This window comes from Podarcis gaigeae, assembly GCF_964106915.1.
Source record: "Podarcis gaigeae genome assembly, chromosome: 7".
Taxonomy (NCBI): Eukaryota; Metazoa; Chordata; class Lepidosauria; order Squamata; family Lacertidae; genus Podarcis; species Podarcis gaigeae.
This window is the reverse complement of record NC_139683.1, coordinates 1,022,741-1,047,566: the sequence shown is the minus strand read 5'-3', so window position 1 is coordinate 1,047,566 and position 24,826 is coordinate 1,022,741. Positions and strand designations below refer to the sequence as shown.

The window sequence follows — 24,826 nt, the reverse complement described above, 5'->3', positions numbered from 1 at the left end:
AAAAGCTCACTAAAGGATCTTCTAAATCACATCCCTGACATGGGTAGGCAAAACAAGTCAACGTTCAATGGCAGCAACTTCCCCCAGATGTTACGAATAGCAGCTCCCCCTTATCTTCCTAGTCTAGATTGGACAAAGTGTTTTTAGGGGGTCCAGGTGCAAGGATAAGAAAGCATCTGGAAGTTGCTGGATAACTCCTGTTTGAGCAACCAGCTTTCTACAACCCAGGCCCAGAGAGAACACAGAGTCACACCCACTGTGCAAATTTTAAAAAACTCTTTTATTCTGGTAGAGTTTGGAGCTACAAACAATAGAAAAGACAACAGAAATAAGTTACAAAAAAGGTGGGGACACAGCAAGTAGAATGTTTCCCCTCCCAGTAGTGCAGCGAGAACATCACAGTCTCTTTTCTCCTTGCAAGGGACAGATCCTGCACCTCTGCTGCCTTGAGAAACGTGTAAGACCCCTCTGGGAAAGGTGTGGGTGCTGAAAAGGACAGGAACTTGGCTTGCTGAGGCAAGGAGAGACAGAACTGATCCTCCTGTTACGCTATTCCTGGAGAGGCAGCTGCTATGAGGCATCTCCTGGTGTGGCTGGCTCTTCCGAGCTGGTCAGGAGCTGCTGCAAACACTGCCGGATTTCAGCGTAACCCCGGTACACCTTCTTCATGCCCCGTGGCAAATGGCGGCAGGATGACAGGTTGAGGTAGCTGAGAGCAGGGCAGCTGGCAATCAGGGTGCTTATGGGGAGAAGGAAGGGAGATCAATGTTAAGCTCCTTCTCAACCTTTCTGGTGTGGGGAATTGGCAAAACATTAGATTATCACAAGGCCACTGTAATATGACAGTCAGTAACAGGAAGAAACACCAATAGGGTTCCAAAGGGCTGATATGCCTGTGCTTTTCCCCTGAAGGCCACAACTCTGATCAACCCAAAGCTTGGAGGAAGACGCACATGCCTTCCAAAATGTCTCAAATGGGTTGAAAACAAGAGATTCCATAAATGTGAAAACAGTGCAAAGTTCCTCCCAACTACTCAGGAATGTGGCTTCCGTCCCATCGGGGACAGGGGGCTTCTGGGTGGGAAAGCTGGCCTGAAAAGCAGCCATTATTCAGGCCAGGCCTGCCAACAAGTGAATTCTGCAGGGCGCAGCATTCCGGGCCTGGAGCTCAAGCCAATGGATTGTGGTCGGTCTGGGCATTCCCAAGGTAGACTTGCCTGCCAGGCAAACCGAAGCCACCGCAGGGAGCAACATTCAGCAGAGGTCATGTTGTGAGTGGCACTTGCTACTTTTTGGTCTAACCATAATGCTACACAAACCAGAAGAAATCCACCGCCTCTGCTTTTGTACTGCTGGCAGTCATCTACACAGCTGCCTTTCAGCACCAGACGGAGGGTGTTTTCATTTCCCCAAAGATCCAGATAGTGATGAAACTGTTTTTGACTATTGCTGTTTTATTTTCTTAAAAAAATTATTAAGATGTATGTTTTAAGCCATAGTGAAATTGTTTGCTTGTTTTTACTTTGAAGGGTTATGGATATTAAATGATTATATAGATATATTCAGCAGGAGCAAGACACAGCCCTGAAGTGGTTCTGTCCAAAGATTCTCACCTTTCCTCTAAGGAAGGGAGCACCCAAGTAGTATATAAGTGGCCCCCACATTGCTTTCCTCCAGAGCTGAAGAGAGCTGGCTTGGGACCTAGTTGGAGGAGGGGGAAAGATGATCTCAGGGGAAACCCCCGCGGCTCACCTGACTGTATGGAGGGCAGCCTTGGTTCCCGTGAGGTTGAGGGAGCGCAGGACTGGCTCCCCTCTGGCGCTGTCTCCCTGAGTGAAGGCAGCCATTGCTTGCTCCAGATCACTTTCGCTGAAGCTCTGCCCGGTCAGATCCAGCTCTCTCAAGCTGTGGTTCCACTTCCAGGTGATGAGGGGGCTGCCTTGGAGGGGCAGGTGCAGGTGGCTGGCACTACAGTACAGGCCCAGGTAGAGTTGCTCTAGGTCTGCGGAAGACATCTGGTGTCAGGAGGGATAAGCGTAGTGACAGCAAGGAAACGTACAATGATTAAATAATAAAATCACATGAGACAACCGCCACGTGGATGTATCTTACACCAAACAGGGTTGGAAGGCCAAACTCATTATCCAGTGATAAAGCCATGTTTCACTGAAACAAATATAATCGCTATCGCCACTGCTTTTGACTGGGGCAGTCCTGTTTTAGATAACTCCTAAAAATCCCATGTACCATCCTCTTGCCATAAACGGCAAGCCGGACAACTCTGCTAAGGGCCCCTTATGAGGTGGCCAAGAGGACCTCCCTACACCCAAGATCTGTGTAGTCTCAACTTCATGTGCCTGAGAACTCTAAAACTACACACGACAAAAGCAGAGCTGTGTGCTCTACACACACAATTTACTTCACTTGGTTTTGCATTCAAATTCCCCTTTCCCCTCGCTGAGTTCTTTTGTCTTTGGGGGGAATAAATGCCTGAAAGAATGGCTGCACAGAGATAATACACGCAGAAGGGGAAGGCTCAGCTTCCTCCACAAGCATGGCACCCATATTGAAGAGGAGACCTTATTCCCTCAGGCAGCAGCCCAGCAGTACAGTGGTACCTCAGGTTACATACGCTTTAGGTTACAGACTCCGCTAACCCAGAAATAGTGCTTCAGGTTAAGAACTTTGCTTCAGGATGAGAACAGAAATCGTGCGGTTGCAGCAGGAGGCCCCATTAGCTAAAGTGGTGCTTCAGGTTAAGAACAGTTTCAGGTTAAGAATGGACCTCCGGAACGAATTAACTACTTAACCTGAGGTACCACTGTATTAGGGACGCAGGTGGCGCTGTGGGTTAAAGCCTCAGCGCCTAGGACTTGCCGATCGAAAGGTCGGCGGTTCGAATCCCTGCGGCGGGGTGCGCTCCCGCTGCTCGGTCCCAGCACCTGCCAACCTAGCAGTTCGAAAGCACCTCCGGGTGCAAGTAGATAAATAGGGACCGCTTACCAGCGGGAAGGTAAACGGCGTTTCCGTGTGCGGCTGGCCACGTGACCCGGAAGTGTCTCCGGACAGCGCTGGCCCCTGGCCTCTTGAGTGAGATGGGCGCACAACCCCAGAGTCTGTCAAGACTGGCCCGTACGGGCAGGGGTACCTTTACCTTTACCTTTTTACCACTGTATTAGGTAATGATTCAATTCAGCATAAGGGAGCTCCTCCAACTCGCAGGTTATAAATGACTGAGCCAGGTCTTGCTTTAAACAAGCAGATTTGCCAACTAAGGTAAGTATGAGCATGAGTGATGGGATAATGATGATGATGATGATGATGATGATGATGATGATGATGATTAGGCTGCCCAGAAAGTGGTCTAGAAAACACAGAGGCGACAGATCCTTCCACACCCACCTGGACAGGGCAGCAGCTCCAACCCCTTGGGGGTGACACGGAAGCAGCCGCGCAGGTCGAGCACACGGAGTCGGCTCGAAGTGCACAGGATCCGTTTCAGCATGCTGTCGTCGACGAAGGAGAAAGAGGTTGTGGCCAGGCACAGCTCCTGCAGCTGCGGGAAGCCGGGGGAAGTGGGAGCCGAGCGGGGAATGGGCTTTGGGTAGCAGATGAGGTTGAGCACGCGCAAGACCTGGAAGGAACAAGCAGAACAGGAGGGTCAGGAGGGCAGCCCTGAGCTCTGAATTACTCATCAGCCACAGGGTAAGGAGACACCAAACCCAAATCTTGTGACCTCCGACCTGAACCCATGGGAGTCAATGTTAGGCGACTGTGGGGTGCTCCAAGGTCTCCCTGTTACACATCTCAGAATAAGAGAAGGCAGCCCCACAACCCCAGTTAATCCACACACACCTGCAGCTGTGGACAAGCTACTTGAAGCTGTTCAATCGGAAGCTGGAAGTGCTGAGTACTTTGCTCTATCTCTGTGTTCACCTCTAGAAGCTGCAGTCCTGGGCAGCTGCCATTCTGGAAAGCAAAGTCAGATATCAATGACAACCGAAAATGGCACTGGGGTCCAGCAGCACCAGTTAAAACCTAGATTCCACGAGAAGGTCTGATCCTGCACGCCCACCAGCCTAGCCTCAGACAACAGCGGGGTACGAAGTCAAGCTTTCTCTAAAGATCTCAGCTGGTGATCAGTCTCGCTTGGACTACTGCAACGCGCTCTATGTGGGGCTACCTTTGAAGGTGACCCGGAAACTACAACTAATCCAGAACGCGGCAGCTAGACTGGGGACTGGGAGTGGCCGTCGAGACCACATAACACCGGTCCTGAAAGACCTACATTGGCTCCCAGTACGTTTCCGAGCCCAATTCAAAGTGTGGGTGCTGACCTTGAAAGCCCTAAACGGCCTCGGTCCAGTATACCTGAAGGAGCGTCTCCTCCCCCATCGTTCTGCCCGGACACTGAGGTCCAGCTCCGAGGGCCTTCTGGTGGTTCCCTCCCTGCGAGAGGCCAAGTTACAGGGAACCAGGCAGAGGGCCTTCTCGGTAGTGGCACCCTCCCTGTGGAACGCCCTCCCACCAGATGTCAAAGAGAAAAATAACTACCAAACTTTTAGAAGACATCTGAAGGCAGCCCTGTTTAGGGAAGTTTCTAATGTATAATAGGTTATTGTATTTTAGTGTTTTGTTGGAAGCCGCCCAGAGTGGCTGGGAAAACCCAGCCAGATGGGCGGGGTATAAATAAATTATTATTATAATTATTATTATTATTATTATTATTATTATTATTATTATTATTATTATTACCATATGCCAGGAAGTGTTCCTTCAGACACCCTGAGCCAAAGCTGTTCTTAATACAGTGGTACCTCTAGTTACGAACTTAATTCATTCCGGAGGTTGTACATGATTAGAAGTAAAAAACAGCATTTTGAATTGGGGCCGGAAACTGACTGTGAGCCAATGCAGCTCAAAAAGAATGTTGGTCAACAGATGTTGGACATCCAAATCCTATTGGCTTCAGCCACATGGCCAATGGTTAAGCTTGATGGGAGATGCAGCCTCTGCCCCCCCCCCCCATTCCTGGTTTAAAAATAAATACATTTACACCCAGTATTTCCATTGACAAGTTCATGGGAGGGGGGCTTGGATAAACTAAATGCTTTAAGCTGCTAAGGTGGACAAGAGTCAAGCATTCAGGTGGTTTGCCTCAAAGTTTCCTAGGATCTTTTTCACATCCTCAAGCTGAACAAACTGAAAACTATGCATCACAAAACCTCCAGAGTGTAGTCCTTAAGAGACTTCCTTTTTTGGATGTGAGCTGCAGTACTCCAACTACACATCATTAAAATCATTACATTTTTATGCAATACTCCTAATGGGCAAAGTTTTTGCGCACATTGCGCCCTCTCATCTGTCTTTACAACTCTATGGAGTTGGCCACCCTGGAAGAGGGGTACATGACAAATGCAACATGACCCAGAGAGTCCATTGGATAAGCAATTCTGTTACCTTGGTTCTTCCAGATCTACATCCAAGGCTCTACCCCTTGGACCACACTCTCTCTCCAACCCTAACCTTAGGAACAAAAGTGCTACTATGACGCCAACTGAATGAGAGACTGCAAAGCACTTTCTTTCCAAAAAATGGAAAGGTTTTCAAGCACAGCCTAAGGATTACATCTGCTGGAGGTGTTTCAGTTCTGCATGTCCTGCACTGAGTCCCAGGGCGCTGAACTAAATGCACTATGCACCCACTCCACTCTATCATTTGCGAGCTGCCCCCTCAGGAAGCATTGCTCCCAGCCAGAGATTCAACATTGTTTACAATAGTTATTCTGTGACAAGCCAATCCCTGCATGGGGTTTCAGCTAAGTTTACCAAAAGCACAGAAAAAATGGCATTCAGCCGACTGCTGTACGTTAACCATAAATGGCGAATCCGAGAGCCAGCAGCTTCCAGAAAGCTGACCACGGCCGAAGGGTCAACCTGGAAACACAGAAGAGAGACATCGGTTATGGAGCTCAATCTTGCAACCAATCTGCAGCTGAACATCTACAAGAGAAGGCAGTGGGATCCAGGTTCAAGCCACTGGGATCCAGGAACTCTGCCCTCGCCTTGGAGTTGCTGAGCACAGCCACCATTCACCTGAGAATTCTGCAAGTTCAGGCTTTCCAGTTGCAGGCAGGATCCAGCCAGTGCGCACAGAGACTCAGTGGTCACGCCACGGCAGTGGGACAACTTGAGGGATGCAAGGAGTGGGCAGGATTTGCCAATTGCCTAAATAGTCCAGGACAGGAAAGGGAGATTAGTTGACAGAAGATACCTTGCCTCAGGTGTCAAGGTGTTCTACATATTAAGAACACATTAACCTTGCCTCCGGCACCAATGTGCTCTATACATTACGGAAAAAAACAGCACTATATCACAATAATTAAACAAAATGGCAGCAGTTGTCTTGTTTTGCATCTTTTGCCCACTTCCAAAATTTGGGTTTTTGCAGGCCAGTAAAAAGGATGTGGGTGGCGCTGTGGGTTAAACCACAGAGCCTAGGACTTGCCGATCAAAAGGTTGGCGGTTCGAATCCCCATGATGGGGTGAGCTCCTGTTGCTTGGTCCCTGCTCCTGCCAACCTAGCAGTTCGAAAACACATCAAAGTGCAGGTAGATAAAAAGTTACCGCTCCGGCGGGAAGGTAAACGGCGTTTCCGTGCGCTGCTCTGGTTTGCCAGAAGCGGCTTGGTCATGCTGGCCACATGACCTGGAAGCTGTACGCCGGCTCCCTTGGCCAATAAAGCGAGATGAGCGCTGCAACCCCAGAGTCGGCCACAACTGGACCTAATGGTCAGGGGTCCCTTTACCCTTTACCTTTAAAAAGGAATAAGATTGCAGTAGCCTCACCCACCTTCAGGACAAAAGGCACGTGGCTTTTCCAGTGGCAAAGAGCAAAGTCTCGGAGGTGAGAAAACCTGCAAGGAGCAAGTGCATAAAATGATTCCGCGTTCCGGACCTGATGCATATAGGCTCCAGAGGAGCAGGGAGACGGATAGGGAAGCCACAGAGTCACTGCCAAAGAAAAGGCGGTGAAATCTGGCAGGTGACTTATGCTCCTCACATTCCAAGACTGTATCCCCCACAAAGAAAAGCAAATACTCACCGGTTGGCAACCAGCCACCCCATTGTGTCTAGGACTTTCTTCTCCAGAACAGAATGTTTTTGGCCTGGGGCAACCCAGCAGTGGCCAATAGTCACCTTCTGCCAAAGTGCAGGGTTGGAAGCCGCTCCATACCAGAGACGACACACGCGAGCCACCCTAGAGATAAAACCAGTCATTAGACTGTCACGTCTCACAGGGCCACTGGGCATGACAGCGACTCACTGTGAGTATCTGGAAAAATAATGCATGCTCTATGGCTGCCTTTGCCAAGCTGGTGCCCTCCAGATGTTTCGGACTACAACTCCCATCAGTCCCAGCCCGCACAGCATAGTCCAAACCACGAAGACGGGACCAGGTTGACAAAGGCTGCTCTGTGGGATCTCTTGCTTCTCCTCAGGCAAGATGCTTTCCTGCCCCTTGGCTGCGGCCACAGCGCTCCATTTACCTACAGAGGAATGGCACTGAGCCTTCCGATGCCACAACATGGTGGAATATCTGGACCAGGATCTCCACTGGGAGGCACTCGCCCCAGGAACCTCCAGTTGCTGGCTGGGTGCTGAGGGGGAGTGCCTTGCTTTCTTCTCCTTGATCCTCAGCAGCCACATGCCGGTTTGCCAAAGTCTCTCCTTCTACGCGTTTCCTCCCGTGTGGAAGCGCCTGCTTCTTCAATCCCTTCTTCTTCTGCTGCTGCTTCTGCTTCCCTTTCTTCTTGGGCACTTTCCGGAGCGGCCGCTGTCGTGCCTCCTCCACGTTGGAAACTATCAGCAGCATGTCATTGTCCGTCTCGTGCACAAGGTAATGAGGGGCAACTCTCCGAGGGGCTTTGCGAGCCGCCGCCGCCTTCTTCTTCTTCTTTGCTGGGGCCTGGCCGGCAAGCCCTGCCTTCCCCCTCACTTCTGCCCCCCTCTTGCGGGGAACCCGTCGCAGAGAGGAGGGGGGCATCCCTGGAGACAGCTCACTCCCTCCAGGCTTCTCATCCATGCTGGCCGTCTCATTTATGATCATAAGGGGGTGTCCAGTGAATTCTTCCTGGGGAAACGTGAAAGAACAACCATTGTGGCAAGAAGGGATAACAGAATTTATATACCCCTGGTGGTTATACAGTCATACCTCGAGTTGAAGTAACTTCAAGTTAAGTATTTTCGGGTTGCGCTCCGCGGCGACCTGGAAGTAACAGAGCGCGTTACTTCCAGCTTTCGCCGTTCATGCATGCGCAGAGGCTCAAAATGACATAACGCGCATTCGCACAAGCGGCGAAACACGACCCGCGCAGATGCGTCTTATGTTTACTTCAGGATGCGAACGGGGCTCCGGAACGGATCCCGTTCGTATCCAGAGGTACCACTGTACAGTTCTTTCCCCCAAGTTATCCAAGTCCTTGAAATGTACTATTTCAGTAAGTCATAAAGCAGGCCCGTCTCATTATTCCCACGCTGTGTGTGCGCGCACAAACACACATGTGTCCATGGCACTTCCTTAAGGCCACATCATGAGCTTATGGCTCAGCTGAGCTGGGGCTTCCACCTCACAGCTCCTATTTGCAACGAGAATCTTCTCCACATTCAAGGAAGTCTAAGGTCTGACTCTGACCGGCCTTGCCTAGAGCAAGAAGCCACCCCCTTGCTCCTTACAGGCTTCCTGCTGCCAGGGCACAAGCGGGCTGAAGCCACCTTCCAGAGCCCCCTTTCCTGCCAAATGCCAATGGAGTGGCTGGGGAAACCCAGCCAGATGGGAGGGGTATAAATAAATATAATAATAATAATAATAATGATAATGATAATAAATGCCTATAGGGCATGAGAGAGTAGCTCTTCTTCTTCCCCCCGGTGCCCAGACGCTGCCTCATCCAAGCCCCGTCCCTTCACTCCTGCCATCAACGCTCAGTAGTGGTTAAGAGCGGTGGACTCGTAATCTGGGGAACCGGGTTCGCTTCCCCGCTCCTCCACCTGCAGCTGCTGGGTGATTTTGGGCCAGTCACGCTTCTCTGAAGTCTCTCAGCCCCACACACCTCACAGAGTGTTTGTTGTGGGGGAGGAAGGGAAAGAAGAATGTGAGCCGGTTGAGACTCCTGAAGGGGAGTGATAAAGCGGGATATCAAATCCAAACTCTTCTTCTTCTTGCTTTGGCTGGGGAAATCGCAGCCGCCAAGGGAGCCAGGTGCTGGGGAGTTTGGCCCTGTTATAAGAATTTTAAGGTCATATATGTGTGTGTGTGTATCTGTGTATGTTCATAAATGTACCAATGTCTGGAGCAGCACAGGGAGACCTTCCTGAAACCATTCTGACTCCCAAACTGACCCAACGTTTCCTCTGCAAGGAGGGAGGGGGTGAGGGAATCTCCCCATTGTCTCAGGAATTGGGAAAGCACCATTTCAAAGGAATGGCCAGAGGACCAGGAAAGGCAATCAGATAACCTGCCAGACAGGAAAAACAACAACACTCAGATTTCTGTTGTAGACCGCCCTTTCTGGGATGTAGGTATGATGTATCTGGGGGTGGTCTTGGACTCCAGGGCGGGCAATTTAAAATGTCTATATAAGGGCTTGCACACCTTAGTTCTGGGTTCCTCCTCCCTCCTGCGTGTGGGGAGTGAGGACCCCGTTGCAACAGATCAAGAAAGCTCAGGCTTACCAGCTGCTTTGCTTCTCCATATTCTCTGCTTGCCTCTGTTCTCTTCTCCTACCAATAGGGAACCTAGGGAAGGGCTCTATGGGGGCTCTTGGATACCCCAAAGGGGAAAAGGGCAGGTTTTGTTTCCCACAGCCCCTCAGAGAGGGAGCGGGGGATGGACTGGCCGCCCAAGGGCCGCCCGGAGGACTCTGGGAAGGAGGAGCTGCTCCCTGGCGCCGCGGGGCATTGTGGGAAGGCAGGCCGGGCGGAGAGGCGCGCAGGGGATGCTGGGAAAGAGCCGCGGAGGGGAGCGAGCCAGGCGCCGCGCGGAGCATTGTGGGAAGGAGCGCGTCGGCGCGGGGGATGCCGGGACGGGGCCGAGCGGAGGCCCGCCGCGCCCTTACCTGGCCTGCGGGGCTTCCGCCGCGTCCCCTCAGCCGGGCGGGGCTCCCGGCGGAAGGGGCGGGGCTTCCGGCGAGGGCGGGGCCTCCAGGCCGTCCTCCTCGCGGCCAGGCTGCGTCCCGCTCGCCGCCGCCGGCAGCACGTGAGTCGCCCTGCTCCCCCCGCCCCCCTCAGCCGCTCCTCGGGGTCTCCCTCCCCCCCCTTCCCTCCGCGGGGAGACCCCTTGGGGCAGCAGCCGCTTCGCTTTCCACAGGCCGGGACCCCTCGAGGTCATCCCGCGCAGGGGAATGTGGGCGGCCCTCCGGAGCGGGAGGAAGCCCGCGGGGCCAGGCCGGGACAGGCGCCCTGGAAAGTTCCTTCGGGAGGGAGGCCAAGTCTGCCCGGCGCAGCGCCCTTTGTCCCCCGGGACCGGCTTCTGGGAGGCCCCAGGCATGACAGGCAGGGTAGGAAGGCCCTTATTACTATTATTATTATTATGAATGGCTGTTTGTTTTCCCCTCCCGACAGCCCAGCCATCGATATTCAGTGGGATAGTTCCTCCTCCGAACATGGAGGTTCTCTTTAGAGAGAGCGGCTTCTGGCCGGCAATAGTTCAGTCACCCTCCGTGAATTTGTCTAATCCCCTTTCAAAGCTGCCTAAGCCTGTAGCCATTGCCTCTTCTCAGGGCACGGAGTTCCATAACTTAATTCTGGATTTTGTCTGCTCTGAAATTAATTTTGCTGGCCTGAATTCTAAAATTATGAGCGGGGGGGGGGGGGACCTGTCCCTGTCCGCCTTCTTTACACTCTGCATAATGTTGTAAGCAATCGTGGCTTTCCTTAACCTTTTTTTTCCTTTTCTAAACTAACATGAGGCACTCATGCCAAGCACTTTAATCTTTCCTAGCAGGGAAGATGTTCTTTGCCCTTGGTCACACTGGCTGCCCTTTTCTGCATCTACAATTCATTTTTGGAGATGTGACCAGAACTGAACACATTATTCCCAGTGTGGTCGCACCATAGATTTGTATAAAGCCAAGATTCTGGCCGTCATGTTTTCTGTACCTTTCCTGATAACGCTGAGCACAGAATTTTCCTTCTCCCTCACCCTGGGTTATTGCATATTAATTTGACATTTTCATTGAGTTACCCACCAGTGATCTCTTTCCTGGTCAGTCACTGCCTGTTCAGACCCCAGGACTGTGTACCCGAAGGGGTTGGGGGGTGTTTGCCCTTTTAATGCCCATTCAGCCACTTTGGAGAGGGGCTTTTGGAGCTCTCTGAAGGCCACTTGGCCTTTTGCCATCCTGAATAATTTGTTGTTATCTACAGCCTAGGTCACTCTGCTGCTCGCTCCTGACTCCAGATAAGTTACATATAAGTTCAAAAGCACAAGTCCTCTAGACTAGAGGCTCAGCTTCTTACTTCCCTCCATTGTGGGACCTGTCTGCTTACTCCTAACCATCTGCTTCCTGTTCTTTGCCCAGGTGCTAAATCATGGAAGGCCCTTTCTTTCATCCCTTGTGTTGTGCCTCTTAGACTTCAAAGTGTAGAAATATTCTTTGTTTTTGCTGCGGCAGACTTACTCCCTTTCCTGTTTGGAAGCTCTTGATAAAGTTCTCACTTGGAGTTGTAAAGGGCAATGAGTAACTTAAGGGATGAGGAGCAAAGTCTGCTGCTGCTGCTGTGCTACTGGGGAGCTTGCAACTGCCTGGTTGAGAGAAAGACTGATGGGAGCAGGGGTGTCCTGATTTAGGTGCTGAGGATATTAGAGAAATTAGCTTAATGGCTTGTTGGAGGTGGCAAGTAAGAGAGTTGCATTAAGAGAATCTGGAGAGACTGATGAGAACTCCTCTGTTTTGTAGCACCCCACAATGAAGATTTGGCTGGAGGAGAGGGCAGGGGAAGAAGGACATGCATTGAAAGAGTGAGTTACCCTTTTGGTCTTACATCTTACATTTGCATCTTAGCCATATTCTTAAGGCAAGTATAAGGAACATACGTGGCCCTTCTGGTATTGATACGCTCCAACTCCTACCTGCCCTGACCGTGGACAGTTCTAGCTGTGGCAGGTGGGAGTGGGAGTCCAACAAGACTGGGAGGACCACCGTTTGTGCTGAAAGAGACAGGGACCTGTCCAAGGCCATCAAGCAGAGCAGGAATTCGACTCTGGCCACCACTTTCATTTCAGCAGCACATGCTGGCTTTCGATTCTGCTGCTGATAGGCTCTGTGCTTCCAGGTTCCTTGACCCGGGAGAAGTTAGCCGGTGTTGCTGTGACATCGCTTGAACTTTCCGTCCTCCTTGGTTGCCGACCTCAGAATTGATGCTTCTCCCTCTGCAGTCACCCAGAGGGGTTTGTGCCTGAGACTGGTGGAAGGTAAGGTTTCTGTGCCTCTTCTCTTTCTAGTTACAGGTAGGTAGCCGTGTTGGTCTGCCATAGTCTAAACAAAATACAAAAATTCCTTCCAGTAGCACCTTAGAGACCAACTAAGTTTGTTATTGGTATGAGCTTTCATGTGCATGCAAACTTCTTCAGATACACTGAAACAGAAGTCGTCAACAGGTTTACCACACCTATCAGCCAATCACCCATTCCCACCCCCCTTCTGAGTAATACCCCTCCCCACCCTCTCACTATATATAAGGGTCTGGTGACTTCTGTTTCAGTTTATCTGAAGAAGTTTGCATGCACACGAAAGCTCATACCAAGAACTAACTTAGTTGGTCTCTAAGGTGCTACTAGGGACGCAGGTGGCGCTGTGGGTTAAAGCCTCAGTGCCTAGGACTTGCCGATCGAAAGGTCGGCGGTTCGAATCCCTGCGGCGGGGTGCGCTCCCGCTGCTCGGTCCCAGCGCCTGCCAACCTAGCAGTTCGAAAGCACCTCCGTGTGCAAGTAGATAAATAGGGACCGCTTACCAGCGGGAAGGTAAACGGCGTTTCCGTGTGCAGCTCTGGCTCGCCAGAGCAGCGATGTCACACTGGCCACGTGACCCGGAAGTGTCTCCGGACAGCACTGGCCCCTGGCCTCTTGAGTGAGATGGGCGCACAACCCCAGAGTCTGTCAAGACTGGCCTGTACGGGCAGGGGTACCTTTACCTTTACCTTAAGGTGCTACTGGAAGGAATTTTTTTTTTTTCCTTTCCCTTCTCTTTCTGCCTCCCTCGATGTTGGCAGTTGGGAATGTTTCAGGTAGGAATGCAAGAGAGCGTTGTTCAACTTATTTATGCAGATGAGGCCCATCCCTAGAATGTGCAGAAATAAATTTAAAAAGTGCCGTGGGGGTGGGGGCAGCTTCTTGCCTGTTGGGGCTGGATTTTGGCAGGGAGAGCAGATGTTTGTGGTGCCATTATGGAATTGGACATACTCCCAATTTCTCTTCCTTTCAGGCAGGATGCCATAACTTGCTCCATGGCAGACGAGGCAGCCTGCCTGCCTGCCATTTTCCCTTCTAAGGCAAACTTGTTTTGGTGAAGGGAAGCTGTGCTGGAGCATCAGCTATTCCTGCACGAGGGGCTTCTTTGAGCAGGCCAAGGTCCTCTGCTTTCATCTGCAAATCCAGGTGCCTCGTACCAGGGTCAGAAACTCCCATTGTTCTAGGCGCATTTTGCCACAGGGAATTTAATTAGCGCAAGGAGTTTCTGAGCTCTGGGTGCAGTCCTGCGCCTGAGATTTCAGAGTAAAACTGCAGAGTGGAAGGAAAGGAGGACCTTTTTCTGCCTCCCTACTTCCAGCTCCTCTCTGAAGACTGGAGAAGAGACCCTCTTAGGAATATTAGGGAGATGGGCAGAGGAATGACCAGACCATGTGAAAAATGAACACAATATTTTAGCCGCAGTTCGTTGATTTTCAGCTGTGTATTCTTGATATAAAAATGCACGCCTAGACATTCCGTTGTGGTGTCCTTAACCTTGGTTTAAGGTGCCCTTAGCTCCTGGCTTTCGTGTCTCCGTTTCTAACACTGCCTGGTACACATCACTTGGAGAGCACTGCGGTGATTAGGCAGGGAACAGGTGTTGGTTCTGGAACGGTAAACAATCATGGAAAACGGAGGGGAATTACATTGGCCTGTGCCGACATGGGAGTGGTGGCATTAACGTCCCAGCGTGCATTTTTGTAAAGTTCAGAGGGGATTTTTCTTATTCAAGTTGGGGGGAAACTGAGGGGAACATTTTGCTTCCTTTGCGACCGTTGCTTTTTCAAGAACAGGTGGAACGGCCTCTTTTTAGCAATCCGTCTCCTCGGCTGAAGGGAACATGGTTTATTCAGAGAGTAGGAGCATTTGCCTTGACATGTTCTCGGAACATGTGGTGGGAGGAGCGAGGCCGCATGCACAAGTCCTACCCCCTTCTCAACCAACTCCACCTCCAACCTTTGCACATACAGAAGGGAGATCTGAAGCGAGGATCTCTGCAAGTTCAGCTTGCCATCCTCCCATGTCACCAGAAACCCTAGTGGATTTCCGATGCAATAACTTCCCTCTTCAGGCCTTCCCACTTTGCATGCAGAAGTCTGAAGCTATAGCCAATGGGGATGCCTATTCCTGTTCCTCCCTCTCCATGTACGCACTGAACACTGGGGGAGGGGGCTGTTGGCGCAGGAGAAACTCCAGTTGCAGGATCCTATAGCCTTTTCTGGCAGACAGAACTGGAACCTCCTGATATTGAGGACAGAACTCAGGATGCCACAGGCCTTTAAGATCAAATTGAATACTGAGTGCCTGGCAAAGTGATATAAACTCAGATCTACACTTGCTTGCTTTCCAGCCGTTTAGTCTGTCTGTCTTCTACTCATTCAGAAGTATGTCCTCCAACAGGGGTGGGGAACCTCCAGCCCCCGGGCCAAGTATGGTCTCACGTGGGTCCCAGTTTGTCCCCCGAGACTGTTTCCCCCAAAGCATGCCCACCCTTCCCACAATTTTCATCAAGTTCCCTGTGATTGCAGCGCCAGTCCCTGCATAAAGCAGGCTGGAAGCCCATCAGCTGATAGTGGTGCCTTCAAGCCCACTGGGTCAGAGGCTTTTCAAAGCATCAAGCGGGGCTCTTTGCAAGCCCCGTGATAATCACCGTGCTTGAATTCCTAATTACAGGTCATTGAATCTGACCCTCGCCTATCAACCAGATCAGGTTCCCAACCCCTGCACTCAGAGGTTAGGCAAATCCTACAGCCGCCTTGCCTTTAAGCAGAAGCCCGGAAGCCAGGAATTGGATCCAGACAAGTAAATGGAGGAGGAAAGGAACCCCCTGCCTTCCTCTGCCTAGAAACCAGGCAGGTTGTTAGAGGAGAAAACCCCTAATCAAATTGCAGCTGTCTTCAGGGAAGTTTTTAATGTTTGAAGTTTTGTTGTGTTTTTAATGTTCTGTTGAAAGCCGCCCAGAGTGCCTGGGGAAACCTAGCGGGGTAGAAATAATAATTATTATTACTACCTGTGTTCCTCCTCCGCCAGCCACAAGCAGTCTAGTGAATAAAAAATCAGGCTAGTAAAGTTTGTGAGCTTATTTACAAGGCTAACCTAGAGGGTTTGAACTTAATTGTGCATCATGTCATTGCATGTTAGCATATCCTCTAGTGATGCCTGTGCATGTAATTAAGGGGAATTGCAGCTACCCTTTAGTTTGTTACACCATTAAGTGCCATATTTCAGAAGTAAAGTTCACTACAACCACTGCTCTGCCTGTTACATTTCCAAGTAAGGTACCTTTAATGATTTCCACTTATGTAAGTAAATACAAAACAGATCATAACAGATCATTAGCTGCAAGTCAGTTGCATGGAATAGACTTGCAGAGAAATCTGCAGTGTCATGCTCCTTGGCAGAGAATTCACAATTTCATGCTCCTTGTCAGAAAACGATGCTTAGGAGCATCACTTCTAGATAAGGAAAGTCAAGAAACGCCTCTCTTGTCTCTTCATTGCTGATTACACACCCTCCTCAAAGGTAAGGTTTTATTGGGGTGGCAAATCAGGGTGTCAATGGGCAGGAAAGAACCCTGTTTTGTGCTGCATTTTCGTGCAGAGCCTTAGCTTAAAATGAGCTGAGGCTTTTGGAACTTATCAGCTATGAATTTTTCACTCCTGTTATTAAATGCAGGGTGTTTGATCACTACAACCTTATGGTAAAAGTGAAGCCACTGTCTCAGTTCTTATCTTTTAAATATTATCCAAGGGGGAAACTTGTGTGAGTGTGTGTCTGAAAGGCAGGGAGAGGGAGAGGCACACAGGATTGCAGTTCACTGGAGGAAGAGGACACATCAAAACCACAAACCATGGTGGTTCACCAAACAACACATGAGGGACCATCTGGATGGGAAAGGGCCATAGCTCAGCTCCAGAGCATCTCTGCCTTGCATGCAGAAGGTCCCAGGTTCAAGTCCCAGTGGTATCTCTAGGGAGGACCAAGTGAGCCAAGTCTGAAATCCTGAAGAGCCATTGCTTCCAGTCAGCGTAGGCGAGATAACCGAGCCAGACAGACTGCAGCTTCCTGTGTTCCGCCTGCCTCTTTTGACTCACTGGAGGGCTTGGAGCAGCTCATTGCCGTGGGTGACCCAACTGGTCAGACCAACCAGGCAGCAAAGGACAGGAGCCCTTTCTCGTGGGCACAAAGGGCTCGGCTGCTCCTTTCCCAGGCAGCCACAGAGTGGCTTTCCTCCTTCCAGAGCAGTCCTCTGACTCGGACCCCTCCTCCTTACTCTGTCCATGCAGCCTCATGCCCAGGTGGCCACCTCCATCTTCCCCCACGCCGACCACGGAAGGACACGAAAGAGAGAGCCGCTAACTGCCGGTCTGTGATTCTTTCTACACAGAAGCTGATTCCCAGCACATCATCTTTTGCTTAATAATAATAATAATAATAATAATAATAATAAGGTAAGTGATGTACATGCAGCAACATATTTGGAAAGGCAGAAGTACTAACTGGAAGCTGCTTGGTTTCTGTGGAGAATGTGTTATATTGTCTTATACTGATTACTTCGTTTTGTATTGATTTTGTGTTTTGCTTGTTGGAAAATCTCAGATAAGGAGGGAGATCTTGGCTTCCTGTTTTTATAGTATCACTGGTTGTGGCCTTCTGCTCTTTCAAGCAACTGCTCTTGAAAAGTAGAATATGCCATCACCTCTTCATGTTGGATTCAGAGTGCAGCCGCAGGCAAGCGAGAATTCTTGTCTAAATTGCATTTTTTTGTTTGATTTATCTTGTGTGCAGAAACTTGGGCATCCTTCCTGCATGCAGCAAACACCACATTCAGCCCCCAGTTTTGAAATGGGTTGGAGAGGCGAGAAGGTGATGGCAAAGTCTCTCTGCCCGTTCTCAGCCCTGGTAGGGCCACTGCCAAACTGGATGTTCTCAGACTAGATAGGCCAAGGGTCTGGCTCTGCTTAAAAAGGCTTCCTCTCATCATCATCTGCGCATTGGGCCTCTGGTTAAATAGATGTTCATTTCCCCCCCCCCTCCCTCTAGGGATGGCTAGTGTTGTCCCATAAAGTCTCCTGGCATTGCTTATGCTGCAAGATACAGCCTTGCTTCAGATTTCCAGACTGGCTGTCTTCACTCAAGGTAAAAGCTGCGTTGCTCTTGACTTTCCATTCCTCTTGGTTCCAAAAGTCAGTTGTCCCCACAGAGCAGGCTCGCATGTGCTTCCTGACGCAGGGCATAGAGTGCCCTGCCAGGCATTTTGCAGGCCTCTGAGTATCCTGTGTGCAAGCAGGCAGGAGGGATTCAGCCATTGCCATCCCTGCCCCATGCTGCTTTACTGCAGCGTAAAGCTGTGTGCTTGGAGGGAGGGAGGGAGGCGCTGCCCCAAGCAGCTTGCACCCTAAATCAGTGCTTCTCAAACTTGGGTCTCCAGCTGTTGTTGGACTACAACTCCCATCATGGCCAACCACGTCCTGCTAGTGAGGCATGATGGGAGTTGTAGTCCAACAACAGCTGGAGACCCAAGTTTGAGAAACGCTGCCTAAATCTTCCTTCCCCAGCCTGATGCCCTCCAAATGTTTTGGACCGCAGCTCCCTCCAGCCCCAGCCAGCCTGACTGAGGCTGCCAGATTTAGTCAATCCATTTATAACCAGAGCCAGCGTGGTGTAGTGGTTAAGAGCGGTAGTCTCGTAATCTGGGGAACCAGGTTCGTTTCCCCACTCCTCCACCTGCAGCTGCTGGGTGACCTTGGGCCAGTCACACTTCTCTGAAGTCTCTCAGCCCCACTCACCTCACAGAGTGTTTGTTGTGGGGGAGGAAGGGAAAGGAGAATGTGAGCCGCTTTGAGACTCCTTTGGGTAGCGATAAAGCGGGATATCAAATCCAAACTCCTCTTCTTCTAACCTGCCCTTCAACCTCAGGTCTTGTAGGGCAGTACACAGCTGAATTACTTTCTTTTTGAAAACAAAAAAACTAAAGCTTAAAATATGACGCACACGTAATAGATCTTGTGAACCGCCCTGAGACCTGCGGGTATGGGGTTGTATGCCAGTAATAATAATACATCAGTCTTGCATTAGAAGAGAGCAGTTCTTCAGCTCAGCCTTCCCCCAAATGCCAGGAAGGGAAGGTACGTCATTTGCTGACTCCAAAAACAACAAGGCGGAAACGCTTCCCCTGGGGTTCCATGACCATGGAGGCCCTTCTCTGGGCTCTTAACTGCGAAACTATATTGGTTGGTCACTGCTGCAGACCTGAAGGCATGAAGGCCGGCAGATAAGAGGAAAGGCACTCCGTCCCAGCCTGCCATACAGGCCTTTAAACTCCAGCATCAACACCTTAAATTGGCCCTGGTAGCAAACAGCCAGTCGCTGTAGATCCTTAAAGATCAGGGACACCTGTCAGCATCTTGGCTGCCACATCTTGCACTGCCTGCAGCTTCCGGGTCATCTTCCAGGGTGTGTAGCAGTCATCTGGCCAAGAGGTTACCAGAACCTGCCCTCCTGGGGTGGTTCTGCTCCAATATATTCCTCTTGGGGGGGCTGCTCTAGTGTTGGCCAGTGAGGAGAGAGCAGAAAGAGGGGAGGGACCAGCGAGGCCGGGATGGCATGCAGGGGGTGCATGTGGGCAGCTTGGCTTCCTTTGCAGCCCACTGAAGGTGAAGAGCCCACTGGCTCCTCTGTCCTCCCTCCCTCTCTCTCCCCAGGCAAAGAGGATGTCGGCCTCGCTGAGCAGCCGGGCCATCGCCTCCCACGTCCTCGTGGCCCTCTTTGGGATGGGCTCCTGGGTCTCCGTGAACTCCCTGTGGGTGGAGCTCCCCGTCGTGGTGAAACTGCTGCCAGAAGGTGAGGCGCAGGGGCGGGGGGCTGGCTGGCCCCTCTGGCGGGAGGGAAGGAGCCTTGGCTCAGCAGGAAGGAGGTGACTCCTGTGGGGAGGCAGGAAGGGGCGAGGCGGATCAGCCAAGCTCTTGAGGGGCAGGACAGAGAAGGAGGGCCTGGAGGGGTGTGCCCGGACAATGCCACCTCTCTCCTGGCCTTGGCAGGGGCTTTGGTGTCCTGGCTGGGGAGACTCCACGGGCTGCAGCCCCTGCTGGGCTCTGGAAGCATATGGCAAGGCCCCACCCACTCTGGCTGGACCTGGACGTTCTAGGTGCCTCCCCTCCCCCTGTAGGAAAGTAGCCAGCTTCTCGCTTTGCACCTCACTTGCAGGCGCCATCTCACTTCTGTTTCTATAAAGTCCAGAGTGGGGGGCTGGCCCCTCTCCAAGGCTGCCTCCATGCAAGTCCTAAGACTCGGGATGGGTTTCTCCTCTTAAAGACATGCAAACAGTGTGTGTGTAAGAGACAACACGATAGCAGCTTATCAATCTATGCACGCATGGAGAAAGAGGATAGAGAAAGGGTTTTCTCCCTTTTTCACGTAACGCTGCAACTCGTGGGCATCCAAGGAAGCTGTCAGGGGTCCTGGTTTCCCTTTAGGGCACCTGACTGGCCTCTGTGAGAACAGGATGCTGGCCTAGGTGGGTCACTGACCGCATCCAGCAGGCTCTTGAAGAGCTCCAGGGAGACGCTTGGTTTCCTGGTCCTTGGGGAGCGAGTGCTGAGGCCGAGGGACTTGAGACGTCTCCACGGCGGCCCCTCCGTCCTTCATAGCTGCACACGCTGAACCCAGCGATTGCAATGAAAGGAGACTGTTCTTTGCCGCCTTGCCTGGGGAAGGGAGGGGATTATGCTGCTTTCCTTTAGAAAACAGAATAAGGCAGGGAGGCTCCCTGTGATAAGCCCTTCTTTGTGAGAACTCCTTGTTCTGGGCAGAAGCTGCCCTGCCTGGCGTCTGTGTGGAGGCATCACGCTTGCTCCCTCATGGGGGACACAGGGCCTGGCAGACAAAGGAGGCCTTTCTTGCTCCCTTACTTTGCTCGACCCTTCATGGCCGGGTCAGGGGACGTTCTGTAATTCCAGCAGAAAAGGAGAACGTTTCTCCATGTGTCGCTACAAATGTCCTGGCCTTGTGCTGCCTCCTTGAATGGCCGTGATTGGGCTCCTGCAGAGTTCTAGCTGGGGGGGGGGGAGGCAAGAAGTGTGTCAGTTGATGAATGACTGGAGAGCAAGAGTTCAGCTGCAGAGAGAGGATGATGCAATAGCCAAAGTCACCTTGTTTCTGAGCCGCTCAGAAAGCCCCTAATGGAGCTGCTTCTTCTTCTTCTTCTTCCCAGGCTGGAACTTGCCTGCCTACCTGACTGTCCTGATTGCACTGGGCAACGTGGGCCCCGTGAGCGTGACTCTGGCTCACCACTTCGCCCCCGGGCGGCTGAAGGAGCGCTGGCTGATACACGGCATCCAGCTCCTGGCCGTGGTGGCGGCCTTCTTCCTGGCCTTCTTCTGGGACCGCATCGTGGTGGTAGCCGGTGAGCCCCACAGCCTGGCCTTCCTGGTGCTGGCCTTCCTGCTGGCCCTGGTGTGCTGCACCTCCAACGTCTCCTTCCTGCCCTTCATGTACCAGTTTCCCCAGCTGTACATCCGCACCTTCTTCATTGGCCAGGGCCTCAGCGCCCTCCTCCCTTGCGTGCTGGCCCTGGGCCAGGGCGTGGGGCAGCTGGAGTGCCGCAATGGCACCAACGGCACCCAGCCGCACTTTCTGGAGGAGAACTTCTCGGCCACCACCTACTTCTGGATGCTCCTGGCCCTGCTGGTCGTCTCCGCGCTGGCCTTTGCGGCCCTGGTGCTCTGGCACAGCCGCAGCGGCCCTGCGGAGGAGAAGAGCTCTTCCCAGGACAGCGTGAAGACGGAGGAGTCCTTCCCGCTGCAGTCCGAGAGCGTGCCCGCCTCCAAGCACACCACAGAGGATGCTGCGGCCGGAGAGCCCACCAAGCAACCAGCTTCCGCCTTCTGGACGGCAAGAAACATTTACCTGCTGGTGCTGCTGGGGGTCTCCAACGCCCTGACCAATGGGGTCCTGCCTTCCGTGCAGAGCTACTCCTGCTTGCCGTACGGGAACATGGCCTATCACCTCTCCGTGGTGCTCAGCAACATTGCCAACCCCGTGGCCTGCTTCACCGCTATGTTCCTGCTGTGCAGGTGGGTGGGCAAAGGATGGGCTGGGGGCTCCCCTTGGGGCGGGGGCCGCTGTTTCTCATCCCTTGTCTCATGGCACAAGCACAAACACCCTAGCTACATTTTAAGAGGTGCTGGTACATTGTGAACTAATTTACTGTAATGCAGTTTTTCTGGTCTTAGAAGATACAAGAGAGATCCACAAGCCCATGCTCTTCTGAACCAAACAGCATGTCCCCTTCATCTCCTCTTCTGAGCAAATCCCTCTCCCTCTTGCCAGTGCTGCTGAAGGCAGCCTTGGCTTTATCCCAGCTTCTGCACGTACGGACATTCCTTAGAGGAGGAGTCCTGCTTAGGCCCTTTGGGGCAGCTGGTGTGATAACCCTGAGCAGAACCCAGATGTTGTGGGGCGCTGATCAAGACGTGGACCAATTGTATCAACAGTCCCAACACAGTTTTCTGGTTCAAATGATCCTCTCTCTCTCTCTCTCTCTCTCTCTCTCTCTCTCTCTCTCCCCCTCTCCCCTGTCCACCTCTCCCCACACCCACTCACACCACTTCCTGGTATGAGAGCTGCTAGAAGTTGCTTATCTGTATTATCTGGTCATGCTATACCGTGACTAGAGTTCTGCATTGAGAAAAAGACCCACAAGATTTCCCCACTTTGAGCTGTACCACCTCTGGGATGAGGAATGGCTTGGGGCTGTGATGGGGGGGGGGCTGCCTTGCAGTCCTGCTTCAAATGCCCACCTGCCCAAGGCTGCAGTTTGGCCCTAGAATGGGGGAATTGCTCTAGGTTGAAATTCTTGGAGCAACTTGCGAACACTGAAGGTTTCTGTAGGGCGATGCTTCCCCACTGGACCACAAGGAGGCAGCATGTGGCCAATGTTTCAGTGGGGAAAGGCTCTGGCAAGATTTCTCCTGACTGCAGGGGAAAATCAGGGGTGGGAGCGTGTGTCCCTTTCACATGTTCACAAACGCCTGGAGACGGGGGGGGGGGGACGACGTAACTTGGTGCTTGAGTTCAAGCCGTCTTCTCTGCATCAGCTCCAGATCTCAAGAGCTTCTCTGCTTCTCTGCCTCTTACCAGGTCGTCCCTGGGCCTGGGCATCATCTCTGCCGTGGGGTGTGTGTTTGGAGCCTATCTGATGGTGCTGGCAGCCCTCAGCCCCTGCCCTCCCCTGGTGGGCAGCCCTGCAGGAGTTGCTCTGGTGGTGAGTATGGCTGTTGATCTCTGGGCACAGGGGGAGGCAGCGAAGATGCTGGTCCTTCCCCCGAGGAGGAGGAGCTGCTGCTGTTGCTGCTGCTGTGGTTGCTGAGCCCTTCCTCTGGCCAGGAGCAGATCCTGTCCTGCACGTTCTTCCGCAGGCCCTTTTCCAGGTCAGGCTGCAGTGGCAGCAGCATTGCCCCCAGGGCGAGTCTCCCCCCGTTCACCAAAACGAGGGTGAGCTCTGATCCCCAAGTCACAACAGCCTTTTAGTCCCCCTGCTTCCTCCGCCTTCGCCTCCCCAGCTGTCCGGGTGTTGCTGTTTCAGCTGATGGTTTCTTCTCTCGGCAGGTGATCTCCTGGATCCTCTTCATGGGCCTCTTCTCCTACCTGAAGGTGGTGATTGGCAGCTTGCTGCACGAGGCCGGCCACGCGGCCCTGGTCTGGTGTGGCGCCATCATCCAGGCGGGCTCTCTGCTGGGGGCGCTCGTCATGTTCCCCCTCGCCAGCATCTACAAGCTCTTCTCGAGTGGGCAGGACTGTGTGGACAACTGCAGGCCCTGACGGCCGGTGCCGGCGAGGAGGAGCAGCAGGAGGCCATGCTCCTGAGGAGCCACCCTCTGCCGCCCCTCTCCAGGGCTGTCAGCACTTGGGGGGGGGAGGACCTGGCTGCTCTTCTTGGCTCCCCTCCAGCGCTGCCAGTTGAACCATCTCATGCTCTTGCCCCCCGGGCAGAGGAGAGAAACTGAGGGGCGAAGCGCACAGACCCCCAGCCCACCTTGCTTGGTCGCAGCCTCTCTCTCCTCTGCTCTCCATGGGTTAGTTAGAGCTAATGGGTTAGTTAGGGGCAACAGGCAGCAGCTTCCTGTTTGGAGGGGCTGTGTGGCCACGTGCTTAGGAGGGAGGGGTGCTGCAGCAGACACAGAGGCCTTAACCACCATCCCTTAAGAACCAATCTCTCCCCCCCCCCCCCCGGGACCAAAGCACTTCACGCCCCTCCCCACACACACTGACTCTGCAGACCCCACTTGCCTCCTCCCTTGTGGTCATCCAGGCCCCTTTAACCTCTCGGAAATGGTGTCTTCAGAGGGGACAACTGCCTGCCATGGGGGGAGGTGAGCTGCATTGTGAAAGTGGGGAGAGGGAGGGGTACCCCCCTGTGACTCGCGACTGGCTTCAGGGAGCAAGTGGGGGGAGTCAGGAATACTTCTTTTTTTTAAGATGGACTGACTAGAGTTCCATTGGCTTTTTAAAACGAAATGCCCACCCACCCCCTAATAGAAATAAATTAGGTAACCCGGACGTGTTTTACATACCTTGCATTCTGTGCAAAATCTGCACAATTGCTGTTGAGGTTTTACACTAAACCGGGGGTTGGGGGGGGGTGTTTGTAGTGGCAAAAGTGTTGGACCTGGGAGTTTGTCCCCACTCAGCCCTGAAGCTCTTACTGAGCAGCCTTGGAGTCAGTCCCTGCCTCTCAGCCTAGCCTACCTTCCAGGGTTGTTGTGAGGATAAAATGGGGAGAAGAATCCACACTACCTGGAGCTCCTTGGAAGAAAAGGGGCATAACTGTGATGAAGCAAGAGGGACAGCTAAGAAAGGTCTGGGACTCTTGGGGGGAAGCTGTAAGGTCCCAGGGTAGGGAACTAGAATTTGCCGAAAGTGGCCGACCCTCAGAATTATGGAGCCTCCCCTCAGGCGTGTTTTATATAAGTCTCAGCTAGAGGAGCTGGTCTTTTTTCATACTTCCCTGTTACACTAGAGGGGCTAGAACAGGGAAGACCAACAGGGCAGGCCCTTGAGGCATTTTTTGTCCCCCGCCTGCAGCCTTTGTGCCGCCTCCCCAAAGCCAGGTAAGTGAGGTGCTGGGCTCTGGGGAGGCGGCGTGAGGGCTCCAGCAGGGTCTGAGCGTCCTGCCGCCTCCTTCGCAAAGCCTAGTTAGCGCTTTCCCAGCTTTGGGAAGAGCTGGAAGCGGTGGGAAGGGTAAAAGGGCCTCCTTGGTAGCTATCATCTCATGAGAGGGCCAAGAATATGGCTGGACTCCTTGCGACAGCTGGGTG

General features: G+C 52.5%; 2 protein-coding genes across 6 annotated transcripts in view; one reads left to right on the top strand and one right to left on the bottom strand.

Moving 5' to 3' along the window:
• Positions 1-261: 261 nt before the first annotated feature.
• Positions 262-10,169, bottom strand: FBXL6 (F-box and leucine rich repeat protein 6). Of its 5 annotated transcripts, none has more exons than XM_083749180.1 (10): positions 10,117-10,169; positions 7,549-8,132; positions 7,104-7,259; positions 6,852-6,915; positions 6,096-6,227; positions 5,829-5,936; positions 3,856-3,969; positions 3,403-3,634; positions 1,753-2,002; positions 262-739 (listed from the first exon to the last, which is right to left on the bottom strand). In XM_083749180.1, the coding sequence occupies exons 2-10, from the start codon at positions 8,106-8,108 to the stop codon at positions 571-573; spliced, it is 1,785 nt and encodes a 594-aa protein (XP_083605306.1). In that variant the 5' UTR covers positions 8,109-8,132; positions 10,117-10,169; the 3' UTR covers positions 262-570. The 5 variants fall into 5 exon arrangements, with proteins under 5 accessions (XP_083605306.1, XP_083605307.1, XP_083605304.1 ...); XM_083749181.1 differs by having other exon boundaries at positions 7,549-8,128; positions 10,117-10,139; XM_083749178.1 differs by lacking the exon at positions 10,117-10,169 and adding an exon at positions 9,343-9,943.
• Positions 10,170-10,955: 786 nt separating this feature from the next.
• SLC52A2 (solute carrier family 52 member 2) overlaps positions 10,956-24,826 on the top strand; it is a 28,437-nt gene continuing 14,566 nt past the window's right edge. Inside the window, exons 1-9 of the mRNA XM_083749555.1 lie at positions 10,956-11,849; positions 11,959-12,020; positions 12,335-12,473; positions 17,553-17,648; positions 19,214-19,352; positions 20,722-21,583; positions 22,650-22,773; positions 23,118-23,324; positions 24,594-24,619. Coding sequence (XP_083605681.1) covers positions 19,223-19,352; positions 20,722-21,583; positions 22,650-22,773; positions 23,118-23,324; positions 24,594-24,619 — 1,349 coding nt within the window. The 5' untranslated portion in view covers positions 10,956-11,849; positions 11,959-12,020; positions 12,335-12,473; positions 17,553-17,648; positions 19,214-19,222. The remainder of the gene's footprint in view (positions 11,850-11,958; positions 12,021-12,334; positions 12,474-17,552; positions 17,649-19,213; positions 19,353-20,721; positions 21,584-22,649; positions 22,774-23,117; positions 23,325-24,593; positions 24,620-24,826) is intronic.